Raw genomic sequence first — 12,787 nt, forward strand, 5'->3', positions numbered from 1 at the left:
CATGTGTCAGGACTGAGTCTCAATGGTTGCTGAGGCCTATGCAGGGGATGGCATACACAGATGCTCAGGGAGGACATCCCAACTCGTTCGTTGAGGCCTGCAGAGGATGTCTAGTACCATGGTGGCAAAACAAACTTGACAGCTCTCCAGGTCAAGCTTTGACAGCGAGTATCTGGGTGAATTAAGAGTAAGGTGAACTACGTCAGCAAATGGAATTGAAAGGATTTTCTCAACCTTGGAACAACAAAATCAATAGCATTTTAGAACTATGAAAACTACTTAAACAGTACCCTCAGAACATGCTTCACATCAGGAACTCTGGGATTTCATTGAATGGCCATCCCCCATTCCCAGGTACTGATATGGCTGTGTTGCTGGGAGCAACCCTGTCTCCTTCTCTCCCCACTTTCCCCAGATGCACGAAGAAAAAAGGAGATGTAAGTCAGTTATCTTATCTACTTTGCCCCATCCCTCGACCCTCCCCATCCTAATTGGTCCACATGGGCATGCATCACTCTCAGCTATGCAAACATCATCAAATATAAATTTGGGCCTGGCACAGTAGCCAAGTTGCTGAAGTTCTCACCTTGCACATGTCAGGATCCCATATGGGCTCTGGTTCTAATCCTGATGGCTCCTCTTCCCATCCAGCTCCCTGCTTATGGCTTGGGAAAGCAGTCAAGGATGGCCCAATGCCTTGGGACCGTGCATCCATGTGGGAGACATGGAAGAGGTTCCTGGCTCTTGGCTTCAGGTTGACTCAGCTCCAGCCATTGTGGCCACTTGGGGAGTGAATCAGCAGATGGAAGATCTTCCTGTCTGTCTCTCCTCCTCTTTGTATATCTGACTTCCCATTAAAAATAAGTAAATCTTTAAAATAGATAAATTTGTTATTTTTTTAAAGAAAGAATTAACTTCCAAGTGCATGTTATCAATGACTTAAATACCCCCCACCAGACCAAAAGACTACACACTGTGCTTGGATTAAGTTGTACACTTTCACTATGAACTTAGGAATTTAGGGTTTTGGAGCTGCTTGGGATATGCAAAAACCATGGCAGAAGTGAAGCATCTTTTGTTTCCATTTTAAGACACACTAACAAAGCCTAGCAAAATTTTTGAGCAAATTATTAAGGCTGAGTTTTGAGCCAAAAACTCAAATTGTACATATCATAGGATCAGATTTGATGTTAGAGAAACTTAACACATGATCAAGAATTTGAATCAAACTGGAGTGAGTTCTTCCCTTCCCGAACTCTTTAGTGGGTATCAGGCATTATCTTTTTAGGACAGAAAAGCCTGGGATGGGTTCACATTTCATAATTGCTTTTTAGCTGCTCATAGCTTATTACTATAGAATGCTGCTATTGTTTTTTGAATCTCTCCTGCAGGAATCTGACCTCTGAAGACTGTAGAATTCAGGTCCTTTAGAAAATTCAAAGCCTAATTCTAACTCCATTACCATAGTCTGACGTAAATTGTGGAATGTCAAAAGGAGCAACGGGGCAGGCATATGGCCTAGCAGTTAAGTTGCTACTTGGGGTGTCTCTGTGTCTCATATCAGAGCACCCTGGTTCAAGTACGGCTCCACGTCCAGCTTCCAGTGCCAGCTTCTGTCCCGACCTGCAGGACACGACGCTCAAACCCTGAGGGTGGACTGGGAATGCCGGGCTGCTGGCCCCGGGCTGCTGGCCCAAGAAACACACGGACACTCATACTTGGTGGAAAAGAGTGCCTCTCTCTTTATTTTTTCTCCTCATATATATACCTTCTTCTCTAGGGGAGGGGGAGAAAGGAAGGGGTTTCCTGGGAGTAATTATCTTCACTGAAGCAGGGACAGAACTAATCAGCTATATTGAAACAGGGGAGGAACTAATCATCTGAACAGGAGCAAGGGTGGAGGTTCTATTCTGCTTGCTCTACAGAGGATGTTTTGGCCTAATATCCTGCTTGCTGTAGCCCTGCCTGCAGGCTTTTGCAATGCAACAGGCTGTCAGGTAGGCCAAGTCTAAGGTCCGTAAGTCTCTGGCTCCTAACAAGCTTCCAGCTAACATGCACCCTGAAGGGAAGCAGGTAACGGCCCAGTGCTTGGGCTCCTGTTACCCAACAGAGAGACCCACATGTATAAAGAAAATCAGAGGTTGGGAGATATCTCAGTGAGTCTGTGTTTTCTTTTGAATGAAAATTTTTAAAAAGTATTCATAAAAAATAAAGAAAGTCCTATCAAATGCTGCAACATACATGATAAACCTCTGATGATTCTTTAAATAATCACTTCGGTGTCCAGCATGGTGGCCTAGAAGCTAAAGTCCTTACCTTGAACATGCTGGGATCCCATATGGTTCTAATCCCAGCAGCTCTACTTCCCATCCAGCTCCCTGCTTGTGGCCTGGGAAAGTAGTCGAGGAAGGCCCTAAGCCTTGGGACCCTGCACCCGTTTGGGAGACCTGGAGGAGGTTCCTGGCTCCTGGCTTCAGATCGGCGCAGCACCAGCCATTGCAGTCACTTGGGGAGTGAATGATCAGATGGGAGATCTTCCTCTCTGTCTCTCCTCCTCTCTGTATATCTGATTTTGTAATAAAAATAAATAAATCTTTTTTAAAAAATGTAAATCTTCAAAAAAAATAATCACTTCAAATGCTCCAACTGGTCCATTGGTTCAAAGGTTTCTGCTCTAGCTGAGCAAACCTTGACTGCAACTGAGGAACCTGGCTCTCCATATTTCAGGCTATCTGCTTCTCCATGGATCCAAGAAAAGTCACTACATTTCAGCTTGATCAGTTTTTTCTTGCTGTTGGATTTGGAGTGGTGATTTCATCTTCCCTGCACATCACAGATCAAGAGGGAAATCTTCATTGCCTCCATTCTGGAAGGTTGAACTTAGATTCCTATCTTCGGATTTTAATGAAATTCTCCATACTTAAATCCAGCTCTTCGAGAATTGGTTTGAGCATACCACAATACATTGTAGACATAATTTTTGTATTGCATTGTATAAATGGAACTGTTTAGGCTAGGGTAACACTAAAATCTATGAATCAGTTACACATAACAATAATATCTTAAAAATTACCATGCTGCTTATCCATGCCTCCTTAGGGTACTGATCCTTTTTCCAGCTGTGTGATCACTATAAGGATGGGCAAACAAGAATTTAGTAATGGAAACAAAGAAAAACAATCTACTTGTAAAACTAAATCAGAGGATAGTGTTTATTTATTTATTTATCTTAGAAAGGCAGATTGCAGAGAGAAGGAGATACAGAAAGACCTTCCAACCACTGGTTTACTCCCCAAGGACTGTAACAGCCAGAGCTGAGCAGATTCAAAGCCAGCAGCCAGGAGCTTCCTCCAGATCTCCCACATGGGTGCAGGGTCCCAAGTCTTTGGACCATCCTCGACTGGTTTCCCAGGCCACAAACAGGAAGCTGGGTAGGAAGTGGAGCATCCGGGACACAAACTTGTGCCCATATGGGATCCTGAACACACACAAGGCAAAGATGTAGTCACTGAGTCATCGCACTGGGCTTCAGAGGACTCTTAATGAGTTAGAGTGATACTGTCACTAAAGTTCAAATATGTGACAATTAACTGTATGTGCTTTATTTGTGTATATTTCAATGATATTGAGCTGAGCTGAAGCAAAGAGCTCAACTATCCAGCCTTCACAGATGTTGGATGTCTGTCTAGCCACCCCAACCCGTCCTAGTTATTGTGCCCTCCCATGGGGGGTGGCAACTCAAGAGGGAGGAGCCCACTATTTCCCTCCCACTCCCAGATTATGCACTGTCCAGGTGGTTCTGTGGTTTAACTTGACAGAACTAGCTCCAGTGCCAGCTTCTGCCAGCTGATGCTACAGCTAAGCTCCAACAACCCTCACCCACTCTAATTTTGTTTGCACCAGTAGGAATAAACAGCCCAGCCTGGTTTTTCCCTGATCTGGTCCACATGAGGCGCACAGGTGTCGTAGCCCTGCCTAGTCTGGTCTGCCCCCATCCCAGTTCCTGCTCTCCAGTGGGAGTAACTGTCCAGCAAGGGAACCACCCCTTATTCCCCCTGCTGACTCTGCCCCCTCCCTTCCTGATTCTTACTTGTGCTGGTTGGGTGCTGCGGTCACATCTAGCACAGGTAACCTCACCTTGGCATTCCTTGTTGTGTACTGCTTTTGTCGCGACCGAACCTGGCTCGACCCACACTCTGTACTGGCGTTCGGATTTGCCAGTGGATGACGCGAACTGATTCAGCCTAGTCTGCCCCTGACTCATGCCAAATGTATGCCAGTGGGAAACTTTCCATGACCTCTTGGCTGTTTCTTTCCATGCTTCTTGCACTTACCTGCAGCGTCTGTGTCCTGCCAGAGTTGCCCAGGCTCCTCCATCAGAACCCCTCCGAGTGCCAGCTTTCGTGCATACCAGTGGGTCCATGAGCCAGTACTACTCAGTTCGCCTCCTGTCCTAGCAGGAACAGTGGCTTTTCTTGACTGGCCTTCAACCCAATCTGGTCCCTGCTGTAGGGTGTTTCAGTCCAGCCACGGCTCGTCCATACCCACATATAGCTCATATATGGCTCAGTTGGGGTTGAGACCTAGCCTAGTCCGTCCCACATTTACCCTGGGACCCAAGATTTTGAAACATCATTGCCTCAGAGGATGCACGTTAGCAGGAAAGTAAAATCGGAGAACTGGAGCACGGTCACGGGTGTACTGGACTAGCTTTGCTGCCTGTTAGGCTGACATTAATGAGAGTGCTGCTTTGAGTTCTGGCTGTTCTCCTTCCCATCTGGGTCTTCTGGCAAGGCACAAGATGCTTCAAATGCTTGGTCCCCTGCCACCTATGTTGGAGACCTGGATGGGAGTTCTAGGCTCCTGGCTTGAGCCTGACCTTGGCCAAACCATTGCAGCCATTTGAGGAGTGATCCAGCAGATGGAAGATACTTCCTATCCCTGTCTCCTATCTATATCTCCAACTCTACTTTCAAATAAATAAATCTTTAAGAAGCAGTAGCAACGGAGTTGAAACTAAAACCCAAGTACTCTGAAATGACACTTAGTTATCTCAAGTAGTGTCATAAAAGGATGTTGAAATACTTGGGTTCTATTATGCGCCCAATCATTGGCTTTGCTCTTCTCCTAAGACACTATTCTAGCCACACCAGAAGATTGGCCAGGTAGCAGTTAGAGAGATTCGAGGATCAGGTTACCTGATGTCCCACGTAACAGTTAAAAGAACATTAATTTAGAGCATCTGAACTTGCTAAGAGTTCAGTAGCTTGCTGAATTACATATAGCCTCACCTCATTCAATCAAGAAGCTAAAACAGCTAAGCAAAACACATTGTCCCAAAGAGACCTTTAGACATCAAATTTTCAGGCAAATATTAATGCACATTGACTGACTGACCTCATCTACATTTTATAGTAAAATTAACTTTTTTCCTGAGGAAAAAGCGTTCAATATGTTTTAACTGTTTGTGCAGATCTAATGGCTTTGCTATCAAACATATAATGACCAGAAAAATCAAATGTTTATAAAATTAATTGGATAGCAGTGATCACTAAGTATTCATTCCAGTTGGGATTTAGACAGTTCATAAGTTTAGTGACCAGTTAATCAACATAAAATGGAAAATAAACCAAACAGGTTATAGTCCGATTTATTTCCATAAAAAAAAAACCCTCTAAGATTTCTTGTTCATTTGAAATATAAACTGATGGGGTAGGGGGAGGAAGAGAAAGAGGACGAGAACAAAATCTTCCATTCTCTGGTTTACTCGCCAAATACCTATAATTGAAGCCAGAGCCAGGAACGCCACCTGGTTCTCTAATGTGGATGTCAGGGGCCCAGATACTTGGGTCATCTTCTGCTGCCCTCCCATGCACATTAGCAAAAAGCTGATGCTGCTGCTTTTTTTTTTTAAGATTTATTTATTTTTGTTACAAAGTCAGATATATAGAGAGGAGGAGAGACAGAGAGGAAGATCTTCCTTCCGATGATTCACTCCCCAAGTGGCTGCAACGGCCGGTGCTGCACCAATCTGAAGCCAGGAGCCAGGAACCTCTTCCAGGTCTCCCACACGGGTGCGGGGTCGCAAAGCCCTGGGCCGTCCTCTACTGCTTTCCCAGCTGGATGGAAGTGGAACTGCCAGGACTACATCCGGCGCCCACATGGGATCCCGGTATGTTCAAGATAAGGACTTTAGCTGCTAGGCCACGCCGCCAGGCTCTGCTGCTTCTTAAAAAAAAAAAAAAAAAAAGGATTTATTTATTGGAAAGTCAAATACACTGAAAGGAGGAGAAACAGAGATCTTCCACCCAATGACTCACTCCCCAAATGGCCGCAATAGCTGGAACTGAGCCGCTCCAAAGCCAGGAGCCTCCTTTGGGTCTCCTACATGGGTGCAGGGTCCCAAGGTTCGGGGCCTTCCTTGGTTGTTTTCCCAGGCCACAAGCAGGGAGCTGGATGGGAAGTGGGGCTGCTGGGATTAGAACCAGTGCCCATATGTAATCCTGGTATGTGCAAGCAAAGACTTAACCACTAGACTATGATGCCTGGCCAGCAAGAAGCTTCTTGAGAATGGAGGAACTGGTACTCAAATTGGTGCTTATATGAACTGCCAGTGTTGTAAACTTTGGCTTGACACACTATGCTACGCCAGTCTCTTCAAAGAAAATTTCGACTTATCAATTCTTTAGTCTCACCTTGTGTAACACCACCAACATTCAGTCTTCATTTTCGTGCTCCACTTGAATGAAAATGTCACCTGGAAACACCCCGTTTGGGTGACAGGAATTCAACCTTATATGGGTTTCGTGAAGTCTGGCTTAAGAATCATGCGTGTTTCTGAAGTCCCACTGGAGTCTCGGGTTTCAGAAGCATCCAGGCCCCATGCTGCATAGGAAGCTAAGTGACAGCAGTTCCTTCCATCTGGAACTCTGAAGCTTACTAGTTTTTAGCAAGAGCACTGTGACATCTATGATGAGGAGAGCGTTTGAATGACTTCTGTTGATTGTTCCTTTTCTGTTTTCATTAAAGGTTGGATACACAGAGTATATGTTGTTCATTAGCTATTATTTTCAGTGTTCACTGGGGGTAATAGCTATAAAAGCTGAGGGAAAGCAGGTAATTGAGCAATTATGAAGAATAAAGGCCATTTGAGAAATTCTTAGAATTGTCTGGGACATTAAATGATAATCATGATTTTCAATTCTTTTGAAATCCACCTTGTATTGTGCTGATCTCAAGTAAGACTTCAAAAATGTGATCAGTTTTGCTTACATTTTCTCTGGAAACTCTGACAGCATAAAATCAAAGCAGGCATTATAAGGGGCCTGATCTCTTCTCTCCTCCTCAGCTTTCCTTTCTCCTGAATCATGAGAAGAAACTATTCCACAGGCCACCATATCAGGGTTCAGCAATAGAAAAAAAAAACGGCAGTCAGTAACATACGACAGATACCATATAAACACTGTCCAGTGACAGGACATGGATCCTACAAATAAGCGCAAGAAGCACGGAAGGAAACAGCCCAGAAAAAACTGCACCCCTGGCATACATTCGGCATGGGGGCGGACCAGGCTGAGTCAGTTCACGTCATCCACTGGCAAATCCGGACGCCAGAACAGAGTGTGGGTCAAGCCAGGTTCGGTCGCGACAAAAGCAGTACACAACGAGGAATGCCAAGGTGAGGGTGCCTGTGCTAGATGTGACCGCAGCACCCAACCAGCACAAGTGAGAATCAGGAAGGGAGGGGGCAGAGTCAGCAGGGGGAATAAGGGGTGGTTCCCTTGCTGGACAGCTACTCCCACTGGAAAGCATGAGCTGGGAGAAGACTAGGCAGGGCTGCAGCACCTGTGCGCCCCATATGGACCAGATCAGGGAAGATCCAGGACGGGTGGACTATCCCTACTAGTGTTAACAAAACTGGAGGGGGTGAGAGCAGTCCGGGCTTAGCCGTAGCAGAAGCTGGCACTAAGGGCTAATACTGTCAAGCCCAACCACAGTGCCACCTGGAGAGAACATAATCTGGGAGTGAGAGTGACCTGGGAGGGAAATAGTGGGCTCCCCGCTCTTGGGTTAATACTCCCATGGGAGGGCACAATAATAACTAGGATAGGGACTGGGATGGCTAGACAGAGAGGTACTCAACAATATCTGTGAGGGCTGGACAGTTGAGCTGGTTGGATAGAACTAAGCTCCAATACCCTTCGACGTTTACGAGAGCCCAGTGGGATATGGGGCAGACTGAACCAGGCTAAATACACATGCTGGCAAATCAGGGCGGGGCGGGCCTGGTGGGGGTTATTGGGGGTTGCTCCAACTAGGCTGCAGCTCCCACTGGTTTGTGTGATGGCCAGGCATGTGATGAGCAGAACCAGGATAGACTACAATGCCCATTGGCCCCAGTGGAAGTTGAGGCTCAAGACGGAACCAACCCAGCAACTGCAACCACCAGCTGAGTGGGGAGACGGACTGTGCCAAGTCCTGTACTTGCTGGTACATATAGGATTCTGGTCTGGGAACACCTCAAGGTTTCTTTGGGGACCCCCTCAACCAAAATAGCGGACTTAGAACCTTAACCAAAAGGGATGGAAGATAGAGCAGGACAGTCAACCACCACAGCTATGCGTTGGCAGTGAAACACTGGACAAGGGGAGACTCTATGATGGACTGTGTCAATCAGTAGATTACTCAACAGTCTCATCATATCTGGAGTGGCGAGATTGGCAGCAATGCATAACTGGTGAACTACCAGGACCACTTGAGCAAGGATCCCAGAGCATGCCCTACATCCAGGACCTGGGGTGGGTGGGAGACTGGTTGCGGCTTCTCCTCAATACTCCCTTTAGCCCTTGTTAACTTTTTACCCTAATAAAAAATAAAATTAAATTAAAAAAAAAAAAAACCACTGTCCAGTCGCTTAGCCTTGCCTTACATACCGAAGATCCTCTGGGTTTTCAAGCAGGGTTCACAGATCAGTAGGTCAAAGCACCATAAAGGAATTGTGGAACATATAAAAAAAATTTTCTTAATGTTAAAACATTATCAAGTCATAATGGTTGTACAGAATTAAATTTTATTAGTCTCTGCTTTTAAAAGCTTTCAACAATAAGTCTGCTGCTAGCCCTGGGGACAGGGCCCCACGGAGGACCTTCTGTTCCAGAACAGGAATCTGCTCCCGGACCATAGGATGGCTCCTGAAATGCTCTAGTACATTCTCTTGAATGAGATTCCACATCCAAATCTTCTGCTGCTTCTGTCGTTTGGCAGTCAGCTCCCCACTGGCAAGTGCTAGGTCCCGGAATTCCTTCATCTTATCCCACATTTCAGTGATCCCCTCTCCACTCCGGGCAGAAATCCGCACCACCTATTGAAAAGGGAAGAACCACAATTGTTTGACTTCAGGTGACAGAAAACACTTTCATGGGGATTTTGCTATGTACCAAATAAGCTTTACCAACTACAGAAATAAGCAAGTGGCAAAAATAAGATTTTAATTATTGTGCCAAAGTCAACATATCAAGATAGACAGATAGATAGATCTAGAACTTCCCAGTACACAGTATAAACAAGATTAATTCAAGGGTAAATCATTTAGCTCAGAAATTTAATTATTTTGACTTAATGATTTTACTTATCTGAGAGAGACACATATCCCCACATTCTTGCTCATTCCCTGAATGCTCAAAATGGTTGGCCCAGGACCAGCCTACGCCAGGAGTCCCAGGATACAATCCAGTTCTCTCATGGTGGTGGCACAGACCCAACTACTTTAGCCTGTACCTGCTGCTTCCCAGGATGCACCTCAACAGGAAGCTGGACTCAGAGGCCAAGGGAGGAATCACAGACAGGTATTCCAGCACAGGATGTGGGCACTCCATGTGGTATTGCAATTGCCTCCTCCAAGCATTTGTTTTAATTTAGGATTGCTCAGATGGTCAGAGGCATCAGGCAGGATGAGAGGGCAAAGCTAGGGAAACCCCCAAGGCCCAAGTGCCAGAAAATGGAGCTAACTTGACAAATTAGCCTTATTCCTTTTGTCAAACTGGCCTGATTGTGCAAGTGTTACACGCTAAGTATGTGGGCCCTGTTCGGGGAAGACAGCTTCAGACTCTACACAGTCATCCCCATGACAACGCCCGCAGCTCAGTCCTTCCTAATGCAGTGCTCTTCTGCAGATCAAGCCACCTGCAGGGAAATGATTGCATCACTTCCCACGGGATTTTCCCTTTTCCACCCCTTATTGAGATGAGTATTCGGCAAGCATAATGGGAAGCTCACATCACAAGCCTTTACTCTTTTACTCAAATGTCAATGCAGATACTCATATCATTAATTGTTCTGTTATCTTAAGAACGGCTCTTTTCAGAATGCATGTGTGATCACTTCCAAAAGGCTCAAATCAAGCACTGAGTAATCTAATCTATCACCTCACTTTCTAGTTTTGACATCCAGTGGTTGGAGGATTATATTTAAAATCATGACTACATACCGTGGCTTGTCATAATTTTTAAAACTGCAATCTCCACACACCAGCAGAGATTGATTATGTGTCTGGCTCGGGACTTCCATCCTTTCTCCTAATGCACACAGTCCATCCAGGGTGAAAAATGGAGCATGGAATGCAAACCAACCTTTGGTCTCCAGACTTCTGAACGCTTACGGAGCAATTTCAGTGCGCTCACATACTCTGCCTGTATCCTTCGAGCTGGCGCAATCAAGTCTCCATCAGATTTAGTTATAGCTACCAAGTCTGCCATCTCAATTATACCTCTTTTGATACCCTATGGACAAAAAGGGAAGAAACTGATTTATTAGAAACATCTAATTGAGAATTAAGCCACAACCAGCATCAAAATGAGACAGCCAGGCAAGGCTAAGATCTGGAAAGTCATATACTTCATTAGCTACCTTTTTTGTTTGTTTGTTTTTCTTGCATCTTCCTAAAGCCAGGCTGCCAGGAAACACAATTATTTGACAAAAATGACACAAGAGAACTGGCTCTAAGGACTGTGGAAATTATATGTAACCTGACTTCCAAATGTAGAGACTAACACGTTGAAATCCATTCAGAACTGGAGCAGATGGAACAACAGGACACCGCACGAGCATGGCAGGAGACGATGCATGCTATCTCAGGACAGGCCCTGCTCCTGACGGGCTCACACTGCAGCACGCAGAGACGGCCATCATTCGGGTGCTTACAAAGAAAACATATGTGCCACTCACATTTGCATTTCTAAAAATGCATTCCTTGAAATTTCTCTTAAGACAGGTATTTCTTTCTTTCAATGTGAATGAATGAAAAATAACCTGATGGCTAAAAAAAAAAGTCCCATTCCTTAATTTAAATTAGGCTGCATTAAAATGTTAAAAATAAATGGTAAAATTCAAAGGCCAAACCTTATTTAGGAAATCTTTTTCCATTTCAGATTAAATTTATTTACAAGTATTCTTAGATGTTACGTTTAATTACTACGTTCCAACAGTTAATGTTTCTATGTCACAGTATGCAAAGTCTATTATCAATATTTTTCAGAGTTAAAAAAAATCGAAAGAAAGAATTTGGTCCTACTCTTGGAAAGTAACCACTAACTCTTTGGAGTTTCCCAAACAGATAAAAATGCATTTATTATTTATGGAGGTTGGCTAGTATCACACCCAAATCCATAATAACCCCAATTCAAAATAAGCCCTGATACCACCACACCAGAAAGACCCCATATGTGATGAGGGTTGGGGCTCTGTGCTATGTGCATCAGCCTAACCCCTGGGAGAAAAGCATGAGGGAAATAGAGATTGAATATGATGATTTGGCCAGTGAGTGCAGTTGCCTCACAGAAGGCTATGCCTTCAATCTGGAAAGTCTGCACCAAGACCCAAGGGGCACTCCACAATTATGCTGTAGGATGAGAGGTAAAAACTCTACCATACAATATAGAAACTGTAAGAGTGGAACCCCAGCTAAAAGCCAAGAGGCACATCATCATGAATTTGTGAATCAGGTGTACTACAAACCCCATCCAACAGTGGTCTGTTGGCTGAAGCTACAGTGCATGTCAGTATTTCCATGCTACAGGTGAAAAATTTTAAGTTGTATGATTAGCTCAAGGTCATATAATCAATTACTGCCAAACTGCAGAAAAAAGACGTGCAGAGAATTCCCTTTTGATCAAAGTATTTTAGCTAATGTGAACGAGGCATCTTTCTCCCTGGTATTATCGACTCAGTGTACAAAAGCACATCAGAAAGGTATGCTCTCTGAAACACATTTGGAGGAGGAAGGATGAATATAATTACCTGCAATTCATCTCCTCCTGCTGGTGGCAGCAGCAATACAAACATGTCAACCATGTCGGCCACAGCAAATTCTGACTGACCCACACCTGAAGATTTAAAACACAATTATGTCCTCCAGTATTCAGTCATTAGGCTGCCTCAATGCCCATCATTCCCATCCCATTTTATCACTCAGACTCAGCGTCACAGACTCAACCTGGTACCGCGTTAGACACCCCAGATCTTAGCTAATTTTCTACTGTTTTAACAAAACACTCAAAAGAGCAGATAATTATAAACAGCAGAGATTCCTTTAGCTGGAAGTTTTGGAAGCTGGGAAGAGGCCAGTATTTGCAAATGCTTGGCATTCTTGCCGCATGGTAACTGGAGAGTCACAGGGCAAGACAAGAATCCTAGGGCAAGACCAAAGTGTGAGCTTACATCTCTGTCCATAAAAAGTCACTGATGGCACTGCAGGGGCCCCATTCTCACAAGATCATCCTAATCCTATCAA

The 12,787-nt window shown here is 44.7% G+C and overlaps 1 protein-coding gene across 2 annotated transcripts in view; it reads right to left on the reverse strand.

Annotated features, from left to right (window-relative positions):
- Positions 1–9,053: 9,053 nt before the first annotated feature.
- Positions 9,054–12,787, reverse strand: part of MMAA (metabolism of cobalamin associated A) — a 60,132-nt gene continuing 56,398 nt past the window's right edge. For both annotated transcript variants that reach the window (XM_058666800.1, XM_058666799.1), the window contains 3 exons: positions 12,295–12,380; positions 10,629–10,778; positions 9,054–9,361 (listed from right to left, as the gene is read on the reverse strand). In XM_058666800.1, the coding sequence (XP_058522783.1) occupies positions 9,074–9,361; positions 10,629–10,778; positions 12,295–12,380 (524 nt within the window). In that variant the 3' untranslated portion in view covers positions 9,054–9,073. The remainder of the gene's footprint in view (positions 9,362–10,628; positions 10,779–12,294; positions 12,381–12,787) is intronic.

The sequence above is a fragment of the Ochotona princeps genome, chromosome 7 (assembly GCF_030435755.1).
Source record: "Ochotona princeps isolate mOchPri1 chromosome 7, mOchPri1.hap1, whole genome shotgun sequence".
Lineage (NCBI taxonomy): Eukaryota > Metazoa > Chordata > Mammalia > Lagomorpha > Ochotonidae > Ochotona > Ochotona princeps.